The 16,038-nt window shown below is 44.6% G+C and overlaps 1 protein-coding gene across 1 annotated transcript; it reads right to left on the bottom strand.

The window, feature by feature from the left end:
• Positions 1-6,433: 6,433 nt before the first annotated feature.
• On the bottom strand, positions 6,434-10,090 carry SLITRK1 (SLIT and NTRK like family member 1). The gene has a single exon (XM_074816941.1). The coding sequence runs from the start codon at positions 9,795-9,797 to the stop codon at positions 7,719-7,721; it is 2,079 nt and encodes a 692-aa protein (XP_074673042.1). The 5' UTR covers positions 9,798-10,090; the 3' UTR covers positions 6,434-7,718.
• Positions 10,091-16,038: the final 5,948 nt, after the last annotated feature.

The following is a 16,038-nucleotide window of genomic DNA, read 5'->3' as shown; positions in this document are numbered from 1 at the left end:
CAAAAGTGTGTATATCTAAATTAAAGCATAAAAAAGACAAAGAAAAAAAGGGAAAAAAAAAAAGACAGAGAAAATAGGTTTGTGTGGTTTTCTCCCTATAGGATATATGCATCTTCATTTACTATAGGTAGTAAGAAAACAGAAAACCCTTAAACATGAAAGTTATCATTATTATTTTACTGCTATTAATGTTATTATTCTCTGCCACACATAATGTCATAGGGAAGGACACTGGGAAGGAATTTCTCAGAAGGATCTAAGATTATTGCAACAGTGAAAATGCACCCCAAAATTTAGAAAATTGTTTCTATTTCAGTGGTTTAGAAGTGTCCATCACCTTATATTTTGAGTAGAACCTGTTTATCAATACTTTCTTACCAAGTTAACTAAAATAGAGAAAATTCTACATAAAAACACGTGATAAAATAACCTATATAACCACAATAACTAATTTTAAAACATTCACTTCCTGAACTGTAACAGTGGAAAAAATCTTATACTGTTTTTGTGCTTTCATTTTCTCCATTTGTACCCAGTCTAAGTTCTGACACTTCTCTCTAAAAGTCCGTATTGCTTACAGAGTTCCCAGTACACAATACTGCCAACTTTGTTGTACCATATTTATCCTGGGCAACTTGATATATCCACTTACAATATGACTAATAGTCTCTGGGGTCTAGCCACATATTCTACATCCTGCACTTAAATCTTTCCTACCATCTGTCTTCCCTTTAGGATATCTCATGTGAATAGGTTGCTACTGTGTGTCCATAATTAAATTATACTTTTCCCTTTTCAATCCTCCTGTGAAAAACCACTTACAGTTTGGCACTTTCTTTTCATAAACCAGATTTTTTCTGAAACACTTTCCACTGTATTTTCTCATCCATTGCTAGCATTTATCTCTCACTGTGATCACCTTAATGACTTTGATAATGACTGCACCCCTGGAATATCGTATTCCTCATTCATATTTCAAGCTTGACCCAAGAACCAGTTATTTACTATTATGGTAGCAGCAATAACTGTCAGGATGTTTTTGTAGTTGTTATATTTTTGTTTCCTGAGACTTCTATTACTTTATGATGTTTCTGTTACGGTTATTACGTACAAGACTAATTTCTAAAGGCATCGGCTGAAATAGGAGTTCCATCCAAAAGCAATCAATAGGATTCAATCCCCAAATCAAACAGCTAACAATCTGAAAAGACAACAAATAAAATCCAAGTTAGGAAAACAGATGGAGAAAGTGTGTGGGATATATCTGACCTAATTGATAGCCTCTAAAAATTAACAGTCGTCCTTTAAAAATTAATTGTCATGTCTCAGCTAACCATCTCTGATATAATCTATTCTGTATAATTTCAAGGGCTTGATTTAGTTGTCACATGCATTTAATTATCTGCAGTGCAGGAATATGTATCTAAGCTACATTTAGGATTCAGCTTCTCTGCCCGTTCATAGAAATGCAGTGTCATTTGTGGTATCTTAAAGTACCTTGCAGGTCACCGGCTGATCATATGTCCTACAAGCCTTGAGCCTTTTCTGTCAGCACCATGCAGATAGCTCAGATACCAAGGTAATTCAAATTACTTATGTGGACCATGCAAACCAAGCCACCAGCCTCTCCATGTAGATCTAGAGTTCAATTCAGTTGTTCCCACATGGGTGTCTACTCCTATTTCAGATGCCCTAATATATCCGACCTAGGCTTCACCTGCCACTCCAGAAATGTATGAGTGTACCCTAGTCCTTATTTTGTATCTACAAGCCTCATGCACATATCTCAGATACTCCAGGACACCTCTTAGGCCACTACTGGCTTGTGCTAGAGCAGCTCATTCAAGACCATTAAGCCAGATGAGACAAACATCACCTACACTCTAGGTTGCATAGTGATCCAGAAAATAAGTCACATTCCCTAACTTCTTCCACCAGACTATACTGCTTCTTCATTTCTTCATATATGTTCTGCATTACATTTTCCACTGGTCTCCATAGTTTTCATTGTGGCTTCCCAGCCCATCTTCACTATGTGAATTCTCATTTAAACGAAAAGAATAATTATCTTCCCATTCTTTTGTTTTCCTCAAGTCACATTTTAATGCACCTTGTCTGTTAAACTTCCCACTTGCACGAAAGTTGCAGTTGATTCAGGAATGATAAAATAACACAAACCAATCATGACAGCCCATGCTTAGACATGCTTTGAGACCAAAGCTCGAGGGGTCTGTCTGAACAGTCATGATATCAATAAATGGCATTAATAGCTAAGAGAATTTGATGCATTGGCTCAGAAACTGAGGGGGATCAATCTTGCTACCTAATGGAAAGGGAGACGGATAGAGAAGGAGTTCTGGTGGCAGGAATATTTCTGTGGGGCAAATGATAGAGCACTTTGTGCCACTGATACCACTAAAACAATGGCACTTAAAGCAGTCATTCGCTTAGAGTCAGCTCAGCATCTTCTACAATGGGCTGTTTCTGTCCATTCTTTCCTCTGCTATGAATTTTCAGTCTTAGCCTTCAAGTGCTTGCCGCAGGAGACTGCTATTTCCTTCATGGGAATTTCTGCTGACTTTGTTCCTCTGTCACATAACTGAAAAATGTATTTGAGAAGTATATACAGAACTTGATTCAGAAGCTTAAACTGGTAAATTAAACCATTCAGCACAACAATATGTCAACTGACCTGGTAACTAATCTTGGAGAAGTAATGCTGATGGATCTCATTTGTATTTCTCCACCTATAAGATAGCATCATTAAAGTTTCTGAAACTCTCAGACAATTATGTTGAATATCATCTTCTGTTACAGGTTAACCCATTAAGGTAGCATTGCTAAACATAATCATAATGAATGTAATGTAATGTAACACAATACTTGAAGCATTTTTCAGTCCACATTTCTTCCAGTGCTAATATTCCTCTGTCTGGGAAAAGCTGAGGACTATATAAAAGATTCTTGTGATTTTGATTGGCCATGTCCATACTCTTAATACAGTTTAAACAGATTATACATTACACATTTTAAATAGATTATATAAATATCTTGGTGATTTTTGGGGCAACCACAGCTTGCCAACACAAACCATTAATTCTTCACTTTCTGACTTGTTCCCAAACACCAAAAAAAGGTTCTTATGCAGCAGCTCAGAAGTCCTGCCCATTGCCTGGAAATTTCTGTACCATAAATCACAAAGAATTCCCACAAATTTGAACTGCACAAATACATGGAATAAGATTCAATCACAGAAACTGTCCTACTTCACATATATACTTATGAAAACTTTTCTAAATACAAAAGGATCTACCTGCTGAAGTCCATAATCATCTAAGAATTCTCACTTTCAATTACACGTGAATAAGAAGTAGCCAAACCTGCTCTGACTGATCCAGATAGTGTAAACAACTACACTAAACTCTCGAAAAAAATCCTGCTTTGTTTTGCAGCTGAACAAGCCACTGACAAAAATGCAAAGAAGTTGTTCCTTTACTAAGAGCTACTTGTCTTTTCGAGACTTTCATATTGGGACACCTAGAAAACTTCTCACGGATAATGGAAGCTAGAGATTATTCTGTTGGGAAGGGGAAGCATTTTGCAGCTTCTTGCTGCCTTAACTTTAGCCCTAAGGAGTTTTGCTTAAGAAAGTGTGAAATGTTCGCCTTTTGTAGTTAATGGCTGTTCTACCCGAGTAAAGACTAGTACACAAAGCCTTTTCTTCTCCATCAGATAAAACCTGACCCCGCTCTTGCAAAAATTAAAAAAAAAAAAAAAAAGGTTTACATCACGTTAGCTTGCAAGCAGATCTGAAACTATTTTCAATGCAAACTGCACTAAAGTTATAAAATAACCTGGCACAACCAATAAATTTAGTAAAGCAATATAATAACATATTCTTGTGCAGTTCCAACAGTACACTTCTGCTCAAAATGATACATATCACCTATAGGTATTAATTTAAAATTTCATCAGTTTGCTTCTAGAGTTTCATTCAGTCCTCTGCAATGGCATGCAAGAGGCTACCATGCATACAGGCATATATTTCTATGGCAACAGTTTAAATTCTAGGCTATTCTTAGTTGAAGTGTTTGCAGAAAAAACAAAACTTTCTTTTAAACTAACTAAACAACATATCTGTTTCTTTTCTGTCTGTCCTTTCTGAAACAACAGAAGTCTCTTTACTGTGATTATTAAGAAGCAATAAGAAGTAAGTTAATTATGCCTGGAGTTAGGAAATTCATCTTAAATTGGCAGAAAAAAATGTACAGGTTTTGACACAACATGGATATTATGTAGGCTTCCAATGTCAGAAGTATTATCAATACAGTTAGGCTTTATCAAAATGAATAAAACATTTAACTTTTTTCAATTGTAGTTAATGCCATACAGCTAAACGTATTTAACATATTTGCACTTCACTTTCCTTCACTACATCCTCAATCATCCTTTTTCTTTCTCTTATTTTTCTCTTTGGTTGGGTGTTTTGTTTTGATAAAAATAATCTTGGAAACACTAAACATGCAAATAAGATAAGCATTGTAATAAAGCCTGATAATTATTATATCAACTCAGAGAGTTAGGTGATCTGTGTGTCTTAAAGGTGAGCATCTGCAAGATGGAAGAAAGAATAATGTGAATGTTAAAATCAGAAAATGACATAGAAAGAAAAAGGGTAATTTTATTTCCCCCCAACCCCAACCTAGAAAAAAAGGGTAATAAATGCATATCTTCAACACTTCACTGACATTTCTATTTAAGTGTGCCAATGAACTTGAACTAGCACTTTAGGGAAAGTAAATGAGCAAAGTTACAAGTTTATGCTACTTCTCAAGGATAAAAAATCAAAATTACATATATTTAGCATTATACTCTCTGGAATGCATGCATGTCTGATCTCAGTCAGTGATTTGACATCTTGAATTTACTACATCTTTTATCTTAACTTCCGTAAGAGTGCTTGTAACATAACTACAATATTTTAACACGGGATGTATCCTTAATGCTCTCAGTTCTTCAATTTTATCACCACAATACCATGGAGAAGGCAGCATGACTTAAGTAGTCATCTAGGGGTGTACTGGCTTACTTTTTTTGGACTATGCCTAAGCTAAAGTTGATGGCCTTCTGAGGACAGAAATACTGGCTCACATGTAAATGCATTTTCTTTTTCTTCTCAATCTGGTAGATTGAACAATGCACAATAGCAAACTAGAGCCTCTACTGCCATCACTTTGTGTTACGCAGAATGTCCTGGCAGAACAATCAGTCTAACAAAGAAGCAAGGGGGAATCTAAAGAAGGGCCCTCGAAATAGGAACGGTTTGTATAGTTAAGCAGGACATCCCATTTTCAGAGCTAGACAACCAAACTTCTAGGTGTTTTCTAGGAGACTGCAGACCTTTCCGCAGTGATAAAGGATTCTGGAGGAATGATCTATTCCCCACGTTTCATACTTCATGAACACCCGGGGTCAGGCTTCTGCCTCATTTTCAAGAGGCTATCTATTGCAATGTGTATGGATGCACGTCTGTTTTCTCCTCGCATATCCCAAAGGTGGACACTTTCTATAAAGCAAACCGAATCAGTATTTGAAGTTCAGCAAGTCCCTTACGGTGTTTTACTCTTTAAAAGGATTCTCTGCCTGGAGAAAGCCAGAAGCAACGTGACTGAAATTCTCCATATCTCCGCTGGGACTTGAGCTGTGAGTTACAAGTGATTTGCAGGGGCTTTCGCTTTTACAGATTTTACTGAGTTTAGGGGCACTTTCCCGTAGAGGAATGGGATCAAATGCGAGCTGCCTGAAGTCCAGCTGCAGCACTGCGCCGTGGGTTTTTTTCAGCATTTAATCTCAAAGGGTGCAGCTACCCAGAGCAGGGATGGGAAAGTCCCTTCGCTAATTAGTTTTCCCACTTGCAGCAGCTGCCGGAGCCCAGCCGCCCGCAGCAGCCCCGCCTCGCCGGCAGTCCGGCGGGCTGCCCCCGGGCCCGGCCTGCTGACCGGTGAAATCCGGCTCCGGCTTAATGAGACCGAGCTAGGCAGAGTCAATTAAATCAAATTCCCACTAACATCCCTAATATATCTGCAGTGTGTGCAGCAGCGGCGGCGGCAGCGGCGGCAGCAGCAGGGAGAGATTCACAGTATTAATAAAGGGATTCACTGCCGCATTATATAAAAAAAAAAAAAAAAAAAAAAAAAAAAAAAAAAAAGAGGGAGAGGGAGCAGGAAACCTCTGTGTGTTATTTACATTGGGGAAGGGGTGAGGGAAGGGTGTTTGTGCCTCTGCGTGGGAATGAATGAGAGAGAGGAAGGGAGGGAAGGAGGGTAAGAGAGAGAGAGGGAGAGAAACACAGCACTGAAAGGAGGCTCTGTCCCCTAAACCCAAATAACCCACTTGCAAGAACTGATGCTGGAAAAATGGTAAGGACCCGGAGTTGAAAACATTTTCACTTTAATACTGAAAAAATATGCCATTATAAAATCCTCGAATAGAATTAGTAAGTTTCACTTGCTTCCTCAGTTCTGGTTTCCTCAAGTTATAGTAAGATTTACAACAGCACAGAATTTTCTACCATTAAACTTTGCAGCCTAAGCACTAGTGTGACATTAATTGGTCATGCTTAACTGCCTTGGATTTTTTTTTTTTTTATGTTTACACTGTTACCGTAATAGAAATCAAGGGTACTAATTTTTACATTCAGATGGAAAGGCAATACTGAATATGTATATTGAAAAAGAAGAGAGAGAAAACAAAACCAAAGCCTCCCCTCCCCCCGCCCCCCTGAAAACCGAAACACAACCCACCATCAACAAAGCAAATCTCTCCCAGCAAAGTAATTCCCTCCTAAAAAAAAAAAAAAATAAAAAAAAAATCCGATGAGAATATTCATGCAACTATGTCTTAAATAAAATCTTTACAATTTTTTCCACGGTAAAAGTACGATCTCTACTGCCTATTGATCACACAAAAATGGCGAAATGGCACTTTTTATTATTATACTGTATTTCGTATATAGAAGGTTTGATACGAAGGGACTTATCAGGTAAGAGGGATGATGGTGTGAACTAGACGCTGCTTCCAGTCGGGGGCTGGAGCGTCCCTGGGGTGCGTTGTATCCATGCGAGCCATGCAGCACTTTTTTTTTTTTTTTTTTTTTTTTTTTTTTGTCCATTTGTCTGTTTCGGCGTCGGAGTCATTTATTTACATTACATTCATGCCTTCGTGCAACTTTCCACTCCTGCTTTGCTGTCGGGAGGAGGCCGACACCAGCCTTTCCTCCGCCCCCCTCCTCTTCCCGGCCTCTCGGACAGGGGTCGGTCCGCAAGGGCAGAGGGCAAAAAAAGCAAAACAAACCCCAACATAATAGAACAAAAGCCCAACAAAACCAGGAGCCGTGTTTCGCCCTGCCGGAGCCGAAGGAAGCGGGTCCTCGCTTGTCCGTTGCTGCCCCGGCAGCGCAGGGGCGGAGGATGCGCCCACCGCGCCGGGCTGCGCGGGGCTGGGGGGACGCGCCCCGGCGCCGGGCTCCCCCCGCCGCGGCCCGGGCCTCGGTGCTCGCTACGGGGGGTGTGGGGAGGGGGGCGTGCGGGCCTGTGGTTCTGTTTCTGACAAAAGGCAGCCGAGGTGCAGAGCCGCCCCCGGCCGCCCTTGGCCGCCCCACCGGCTGGAGCGCGAAGGGCCGGTCCCGGGCGGTGGCCGCCCCTGCTCCGCCCGTCGTCTCAGTCCGACAGGGAGTGGGAGCCGCAGTCGTAAACCCTGTGGGCCCCGTCGGCGCTGTAGGGCCCGTTGTGCCAGTAGGACGAGTCGCAGACCGTCTGCAGGGAGTTGATCTCGGATGCGGAGGAGTTGGCGTCCCTCCTCTTGGACCGCTTTCTGTTCCTCAGGATGAACACCAGCATGCCAACCACCGTGAAGGCAGAGGTCACAAAAACCAGCAGCAGCCCTGGCACCAGCACCGAAATAGAGACCCGGCTGGTCTCCAAGTAGGAGTTGGAGTGAGTACCTGTCTCTGTCAACCCGGTGCTGTTTTTGTTAGTAGAAGTTAATGTGGGCGAGATTTTTAACTGAGGGCAAATCACGTCGTTGGAGAGAGACTCGAAATCCTCCTTGAAGAAATCTTCAGGGGACTCGCACCTCAGGTCGCTCATAATCACCTTGGGGCGCAGCATCTCCGCCCACTGTTTGAAAGGCACGATAGGGCACGTACAGTCCCAGGGGTTGCCGTGCAGATCGATCTGGGTGATGGAGGTGAGCTGGTCCAGCACCCCCGCCACCGGGAGGTACATGAAGTAATTGTTGTGTATGCTCAGCTTGGAAAGCGAGACCCCGGCAAACACGTCGACTGGGAGAGACCTCAGCAGGTTGTTGTTGAGGATGAGGACTCTGAGTTTGGGCATTGCATTGAAGGTGCCGGGCATGATCAGCTGGATCCCATTAAACTCCACATTCAGATACTCCAGGTTTTGCAGCCCAGTGAATTTCTCCCGGGACAGGGTGTCTAGGTAGTTGCTATCCATGTAGAGCCATCGGAGATCAAAGAGGTTCTTGAAGGTGTTGTTCTCGATGGTGGCGATGTTGTTGTTGCCCAGATCGAGTAAATTAAGTTTCCGGTAATCCAGAAAGTGGGATTTCCTGATGGTGTGTATTTTGTTGTCTCTCAGAAATAGCTCCTGCACATTGGACGGCTTGGGCTTCAAATCCACCAGGCTGCTCACATTCCTGTCGTTGCAATTAACCTTTAAACCCGAGCCAGGGATCTGATCGCAGCTGCAGATCTGTGGGCAGGACACGGTAGCCGGTAGCTTGCTCTTCGCGCTGACTGTTGACACGGCAGCAGTGGGTCTGGTCTTGATTTGCCAGTTGACAGGAATCTTTGTACCTCCGTTTGGACCAGATCCTGGCGTGGCGGGGTCTTCTTTGCCATGTATTTTAAAGGGGGTTGGAATGGGACCAGGATCGCAGGTTTCTTCTTCGGCAGGGGGAGCAGCTAGGCTAGAATCCACTCTGTTCTTTTTGCACAGCTCTTGCTCTGTGGTCTCATTTAAATCTTTGCCCTGCAACCTAGTGGGAGCCTCACAAATCACTCTGCCGATCAAAGCGTTTTTGGGTATGTTTTCCAGCCATTCCTTCAACGACAGCAGATCGCAAGTGCAGTCCCAGGGGTTATCCTCTAGCAGGATTTCGGCAATGCCTGGGATCTGCTCCAGGACCTCCTCGTAAGGCAAGGTTTTAAGACGGTTTCCCCGGAGGTCGAGGTGGGTGATCGGCACATACTGAAACACGTTGGGGGGCAAGGTGCTGATGAGATTGTCATTTAAAATCAGCACCTCTAGCTTGTTTAAGTCCCTAAATGCTCCCGGGTCAATATCCCGCAATAGATTAAAATCTGCCTGGAGGTATTCCAGATCGTCCAGCCCCAGGAAAGTCTGCTTCCTGAACGATTTGATCTTGTTGTTGTTTATGTGCAAGCGTTTCACCAGCTGCAGCCCAAGAAAAGCCCCGGGAACAATTTCATGCAAACCGTTGTTTTCCATGTGCAAACTGACTGCATTGTAAAAGTTAGCAAACTCATTAGGGAAAAGTCGAGTCAGGGAATTGCCATGCAGGAATAAATGGTAAAACTGGGAAGTCGGGGCGGTGAAATGTTGCAGGCTGGTAAATCCCTTTTTCTCACAGTCTACGTGCAAATCCCCTTCTATCTCGTTGCAGGCACAGATCTTCTCTTTGCAAACGTCCCCTGTAACGTTTCCAGCAGCAAAACAAAGAGACGTCTCCAGCAACAGAATCCAAAGCAGCATTTTTAAACCGAGCAATTCATTCCCGATCTCATCACAAAGTAACAGCAACCATCCTCCTCACACGGAAAGCAATTCCAGTTCATTCAATACATGAAATGTCCGAACCACCACCAAAGGGGGAGAAAAAAAAAAATTAATGTGGGGAGGGGAAGCAGGGAGGGTCGGTGGAGGGGGGGGACTGTTTCTTTTCTCCTCTCTCCCTCTCTTCCCCCCCCCACGTACAACTGCAACAGCCCAGATTCCAGTCAATAATTATATCCACAAACTATCCAGGCACGTACTGCAAGCCACGCAAAAAAAAAAAAAAAAAAAAAAAAAAAGTAGAAGGAAAAAAAAAAAATCCCCCTCCTCGATCCCCCTCCCTGACGGCTCCCGGGCAGCTAAGTGGAGGTCTGCCGGCCGGGCTGGCTCACCGGCACGGGAACGGTGCTGCTAGCCACCGGCCACCGCTGCATGTCAGGGAGGCGCGGGCGGGGAGCGCGGCGGTGGCCGCGGAGGCAGCGGCTGCGCGCGGCTCCGCGCCGGCCGGTCTGACCTTGCCTGCGCGGCCGCGGAGCCGCGCTGCTCGCCCGCCGCCCGCCGGGCGCTGTCCAGCGCCCCGGTGCTGAAAGCGCGGCGCGCCCCCGCCTAGGCGCGGGCCGCCCTGCCGCCGGCTCTGCGCGGCGCCTGCCCCCGCTGCGCCGGGGCGCGGCTGCCCATGCCCGCCGGCCGCCGGAGCCTGCCGCCGGGCCGGGCCGAGGCCGGGGCCGGGGCCGGGGCCGGGGCCGCCCGCCCGCCCGCCCGCCCGCGCCGCGCCGCGCCTCGCCTCGCCCTGCCGGCCGCGCTGCCTCCCCTCCTCGCTCGCTCGCTCGCTCTTCTTTCCTTTTTCTTCCGCTGCTGCCGAGCCGCACGCTCGCACACACTCACATGCACGCAGAGGGAGAGTTGCTAAGAGGCTCTGCTCGTTTCAACCTGGTGCACTCTGAAAGATCTGACACCCTCTGCTGAGCTGCAGTGGCAAAAATCCATCTGCTGAGGGAATGCTGGAGAAAAAAAAAAAATCAATCCACGTACAGGGCAAGCGTTAAAAACGTTGGCATTAAAAGCTGTCGATCTATTTAGATGCTTTCTCCTAAAGGGATTATTTAATTCCTTTCTTTTCTTTTAAGATGGGAAGTTTAGCGTTCCCTTCCTCCCGACCGGTCCCTAATTGCCCCCATTCACACACACTCACACCTGCACGAGCAGGCGAGGAAGGTGCGTTTGCCTTATTGTATTTCCCAATGGCTTGAACAGAATTAGTGTCAGGGTGTCAAGCGAATAGCAATTTGAGGTAATTATTCTGCACGCCATTTTTGTCATTGCTTTAAATGCATTTCTTCCTCCCCTGCAGTCTATAGTGTTTCATGCTGGATTTGGTCTGTTGCTGGCGTTCTCTGTGCAGTGTTGAACGGTGGATTATTGCGTTTTATATATATATATACATATATAATTTAGAGGATCACAGGAAAGAAGGGGGGGGGGGGGAAGGAGGGGATTGCTGCACTGTTAGCAATTCACGCTACCTGTTCCCACAGAGTATAGTCTCCCTTAAGGAGGGGAGGAGAGGGCTGAAACGAACAGTTGTGCATCTTGACATCCTTATCTATATATAAAAATCTAGAGATGCACACATATGTACATGCATAGATATTTCTCTAGGGATGCTCCTAATATCCTCTCTGTGGAAATACAACGCCTGCTTCCCCCCCCCGCCCCCCCCCCCCCCCCCCCCCCCCCCCCCGCCGCTGCTTTTTCCAGCTCCAACCCTTCTGACAAAAGAGATTACACAGCGGAAAAATCGGTGCCTGGTCTGAAAGAAAGGAGCCAAGCATACAAAAGTTTCTGCATCATTTGGACGGATTTCAGATGCCTACGAGCGAAGAACCAGTTGCACCTCTGGTGGTGCAAGTGGAAACCCGCCTTTCCCCCTGCCTTGTCAAATCGCGCTGAGGAGGAGGAGGAGGAGGAGAAGGAGAACTGGGAGGAGGAGGAGGAGGAGGAGGAGGAGGAGAGGGAGGAGGAGGAGGAGGCGGAGGGGGAGGAGGAGGGGGAAGAAGAGGAGGTGGAGGAGGGGGTGGAGGAGGAGGAGGCGACGGCGGGAGAGGCAGCCCGGCCGCCGGGTGCCTCCTGCAGTCCGGGGCTGCACCTCTCCCGTCCGGTGCCGCCGGTGAACTTTACGGCATACTGGTAGGGGGGATGTAACTGCGGGAGTGGGCTGGAGGAGGGTTATTTATAGGGAAAGCCAGAGAGCCATATGGAGCCTGCACCCCCTGGTCGCGGCGGCATGCTAATTTGGTCAAAGCTTCTCCCTGGCTGCCGCTTGCAAGTAAATTAGACATCCTGCCGACGATGATCTTATCAAATTAATGTAATTACACCACAGACAAGTTACAACAGTTACCGTGGCCATTTCGGGTCCCCAGGATGAAGATTTGGCCTTTAGATTTGTTACGGTGGGCAGGGACTATGGAGGGAGGGGGAAGCAGTGGGAGAAAATGGGACAGGAGGAGGAAACGAAACAGAGAGAAATCCTGGCCCTGAAAAAGCCTGCCCAATAAATTACAAACGGGCCAGGAGAGATAAAATGCCACTGAGACAGAAAGCACCACAAGAAATATATTAGTGGTTTCATTAGTAAAAAAAAGAGGGAAAGAAACTTGGCGCCACTTTGAGGCGCATTAATTCATTTCTCCTGATCGTTTCTTTGACTTTGTCTCTCGGTGGTGACGTCGAGGGGGTGGGGTGGGTGTGCTAGGCTGGCTGGAAACCTTCTGTGGATCAAAAATTGCAGCCTCAAAGTTCAAGGGGAGCCGAAGGCAGGGAAGCCCCCAGGAAACTTGTGGAGGGTGGTGGCAGAGTCAAGGGAAGGGGCAAGGGTCGGGGTGGGGGTCAGGGTAGGGGACCCACTCACCGTGTGTCAGCAGCAGTGACAAGATCACGGTGAGTTAAGTCTCAGGGGAGGAAAGGCTCAAAATCTGAAGCCTGGTGAACGCTCACTGGGTTGTGGGGCAGGAGGACTAAAGAGCTTGTTCTTCTCCCGCCTTAGAATAAAGCTTCTGAGCATCTTTACCTTCATGTTATTAAAATTGCTCAGGCACCGTAAAAACAATCAAAATGCAACCAGAGGACCTGAACATTAGCAAGATATTAAATAAATAAATACGAATCAAATAAGAGGAAGGAGACAATGACCTGTTGTCAAAGCATGAAGGACAAATTGCCTGCTTCTTCCAAGGGATCTGCTGAGAGGTAGGAACTAGTGGAAGCCATCTGGGGCCTTATAATTTCAAGTGGAAAAAAAAAAAAGGTAAAAATCTGCCAGAAGATATAAGAGTGTTTATGTTGCTATGTAACTTCCAAAAGAGTATTTAGATAAGGAACCCATTGTGTTTTCAGCTGTATACTTTGGAACTATGTAAAGAGATTCATGTCTCACATATATGATATAGGTATTGAGAGAACATCTGCCATGCAAAGGTTAGCATTTTGAAGACAAGTCAGAGGAAGAGAAGAGGCATCATCCATTTCAGATTTGGTATCTGAAGTTCAGTTCTGTAAGTCAATTTACACAGGAAGGATGTGTCAGGGCCAGGAAGTTAATCTATCATTACTCAGTGCCATAACCCTACATTTTTAGATTTCTTCATCTGCTTGAATTAAGTTTGGAAGTATGTATCTTAGGAGAAGGGCCTGCCTCTAAGGGTTTTCAGGAAATACCTGCTCCTGGATTGCGTGGATCAGGATCTCTCTGGCTGAAATGTTTTACTCTTTTACTTAGAGAGTGTGGTAGTGAGAGATCATGCAGCACCGAAATGCCAATGAATCGGGGTCTTTAAAATTCAACGTATTCATCCTAGTTTACAATCCATACACAGGCTGAATAACCAGAGCTCACATTATTCCCTCCAAATTATCCAGAAGATCAGAGAGGGGAAAAAGCACCTAAGTCTATTTTCCTTGACTCCTTTCCTTATCTGATGTCTTTTACTCGTGTTTGCCTCTGTAACTTCTAGAAGCCTAAGACAATGAGCATCCTACTTATACCTTTCTTCTGGGTGTAAAGTCCATAAGGGTGTAAGCCGTATTTAACCAAACACAAGGAAAATGGCTAGGGCATCACAGTTGCCTTTTGAATAGGAATATCTTTACTCCTAATATGGAGAACGCCTTGAAAAGGAAAAGGTACTGGAATACTTTTACATGTTCTTAATTGGTAATTTCCCATTTCCCTGTTGCTGTGACTATGTAAGTAACACTGGTTAAGGGTGTATTTGTGCTTATTGGTACATGTTAAAAAGCTAGTTACCTCACCTAACATTGTAGAACTTGCAGAGCAGAACTCAGAGAATCTGCAAAATTTCCACAGAACAACAATTTATTACTGTACATACCCTGCTTTCAAGAGTTGTGTTATGTACTGTAAAATTGGCTTCATTATTTCTGTGGGAGTTATAATTACAATAAAAATGTCCTACACTGAAGACATGACGCTGTGTGTGGGTACATACACATACACCATATATATACACAAATGTATATAAACGTCTGTGTGTGTGTACGTGCACTACAAATTATGATGGACTCAGCAAATAGAAAAGTTATAGGATCATTATTTCATCTGAAATTGTGGCTTTATTCAGACTTTGGATATGCAGGGAGTGGAAGTTAACATAGGTGCCTCTATATGCTGATGCAACTCCTGCAGAAACTATGCTTCCCGATGTACACGATGATTTTAAACCAGTTCAGATTATCTGGTTTTAACTAAGGGTAGAAGGGATTAAACTAATACAAGGATGTCCTCCCAGAATTTTATATCTTAGTATGTTTCACAGGCTAGTCTTCACAGAACTACTGGACTTCTACCTAAATTGCATTTAGGCCAAGCAAGATTTCCAAAAGTAGATATTTTTCTTCTTCATTTTCCTGAGGCCAGTGACGTGTGAGCATGTTCCAAGTCTCCCTGTGATATGTTCACCAGATGGAGCTTGGCAAAATGATGCAGTGGCGGATGATGATTACAAAAAAAAAAAAAAGAAAGAAAGAAAAGAAAGTTAGAGAAGTGGTTTGCCTACTTCTATCTAGTGAGTAGGAGACTGGCTCAGGATGAGAAAATAAAAATTCTCTATCTTTTGCAATGTAAGAGCCAGCCCACATGTTCCTCTTTCTTGGCTCATACCTTCAACCGCCAGGCTACCAGCCCTCTTGCTGCAGCTGTTCTACTTTACAAGAAAATATAATTTTGAGATCCCTTGAATCAGAGAAGACAGTGGGGGAGCATGAGTTACAGCACCCACCAGGGTGTGCAGAGCCCTGGGAGGACTTGCTTACGTTGTGCTTTTGTATGAGCCTGAGCTTGACCTAATAAACTTCACACATCAGACATTTAGACTATGGAGCCAGTAACAAAACCCATAGACATTCTTCTCCAGTATACATATTCATCAGACCTTGCGATAATTTTGTGTTGGAAACGTTGACCTGAATAGGTCACAGGGTTAGTCTTAAAAGCTTCAAGCACTAGGTGTCAGAAAAGTGAATAGGAGTCACAGAGATGGACAGATTTTGCATCCAGCCTGGGTATAGTCTGCCATAAAAGCCACACAGTCATTTCACTTTGAAATTCTGATGATGTGGAAGCAAGAGGTGTATTTACGGAGTAGGCCAGGCCAAGGTCCTGACCAGAATTTCTTATTTAAACTATGTATATTCATCCGAGTTTCTGACCCAGTTTCCATGTGATTGCTTGCAGAAAAATCATTAAAATACTTGAGCAGTTCTTAGGACAGGACTGAGCCCCAGAACTACTGTTCTCACTGGTGAGAGAGTATCCAAAATAGCTGTTTGGTGAAGTATCGAATCCACAGAGACATTTATATTTTATTTTCCTCTCTCTGTTCCTTTCCCCTTTCCCCCCCCCCCCCCGCCCCTGCAGCCTATAGTCTCCAACATAGTCTTCTGCAGTGGCCTGTTTTCAAACGAGAAGGGTACTGTAGGAACAGACTTAAGCCCCTTCCAACTTAGCAGTGAATTGACCCTGTGTCTCCACTGGGAAAGTTATATTCTGCCCACTATGCGGTTGGTTAGAAGGAGAGAGAGAGCTGAATCACCCACCTCCTTTTATTCCTCTCATAACCCAAACTCACACACACACACACACACACACCCCCTCACACACACTTACTTTAAGAGTTTGATCCATTAGAGTGGGTTATCTGTT

Source organism: Strix aluco, chromosome 2 (genome assembly GCF_031877795.1).
Source record: "Strix aluco isolate bStrAlu1 chromosome 2, bStrAlu1.hap1, whole genome shotgun sequence".
In the NCBI taxonomy this organism is placed as follows: Eukaryota; Metazoa; Chordata; class Aves; order Strigiformes; family Strigidae; genus Strix; species Strix aluco.
The sequence above is the reverse complement of the archived record's forward strand: the minus strand, read 5'-3'. Positions and strand labels throughout refer to the sequence as shown.

What these genes read in the sequence shown, in the direction of transcription:
- SLITRK1 (XM_074816941.1), bottom strand. Translation starts at nt 9,797, where the DNA reads ATGCTGCTTTGGATTCTGTTGCTGGAGACGTCTCTTTGTTTTGCTGCT.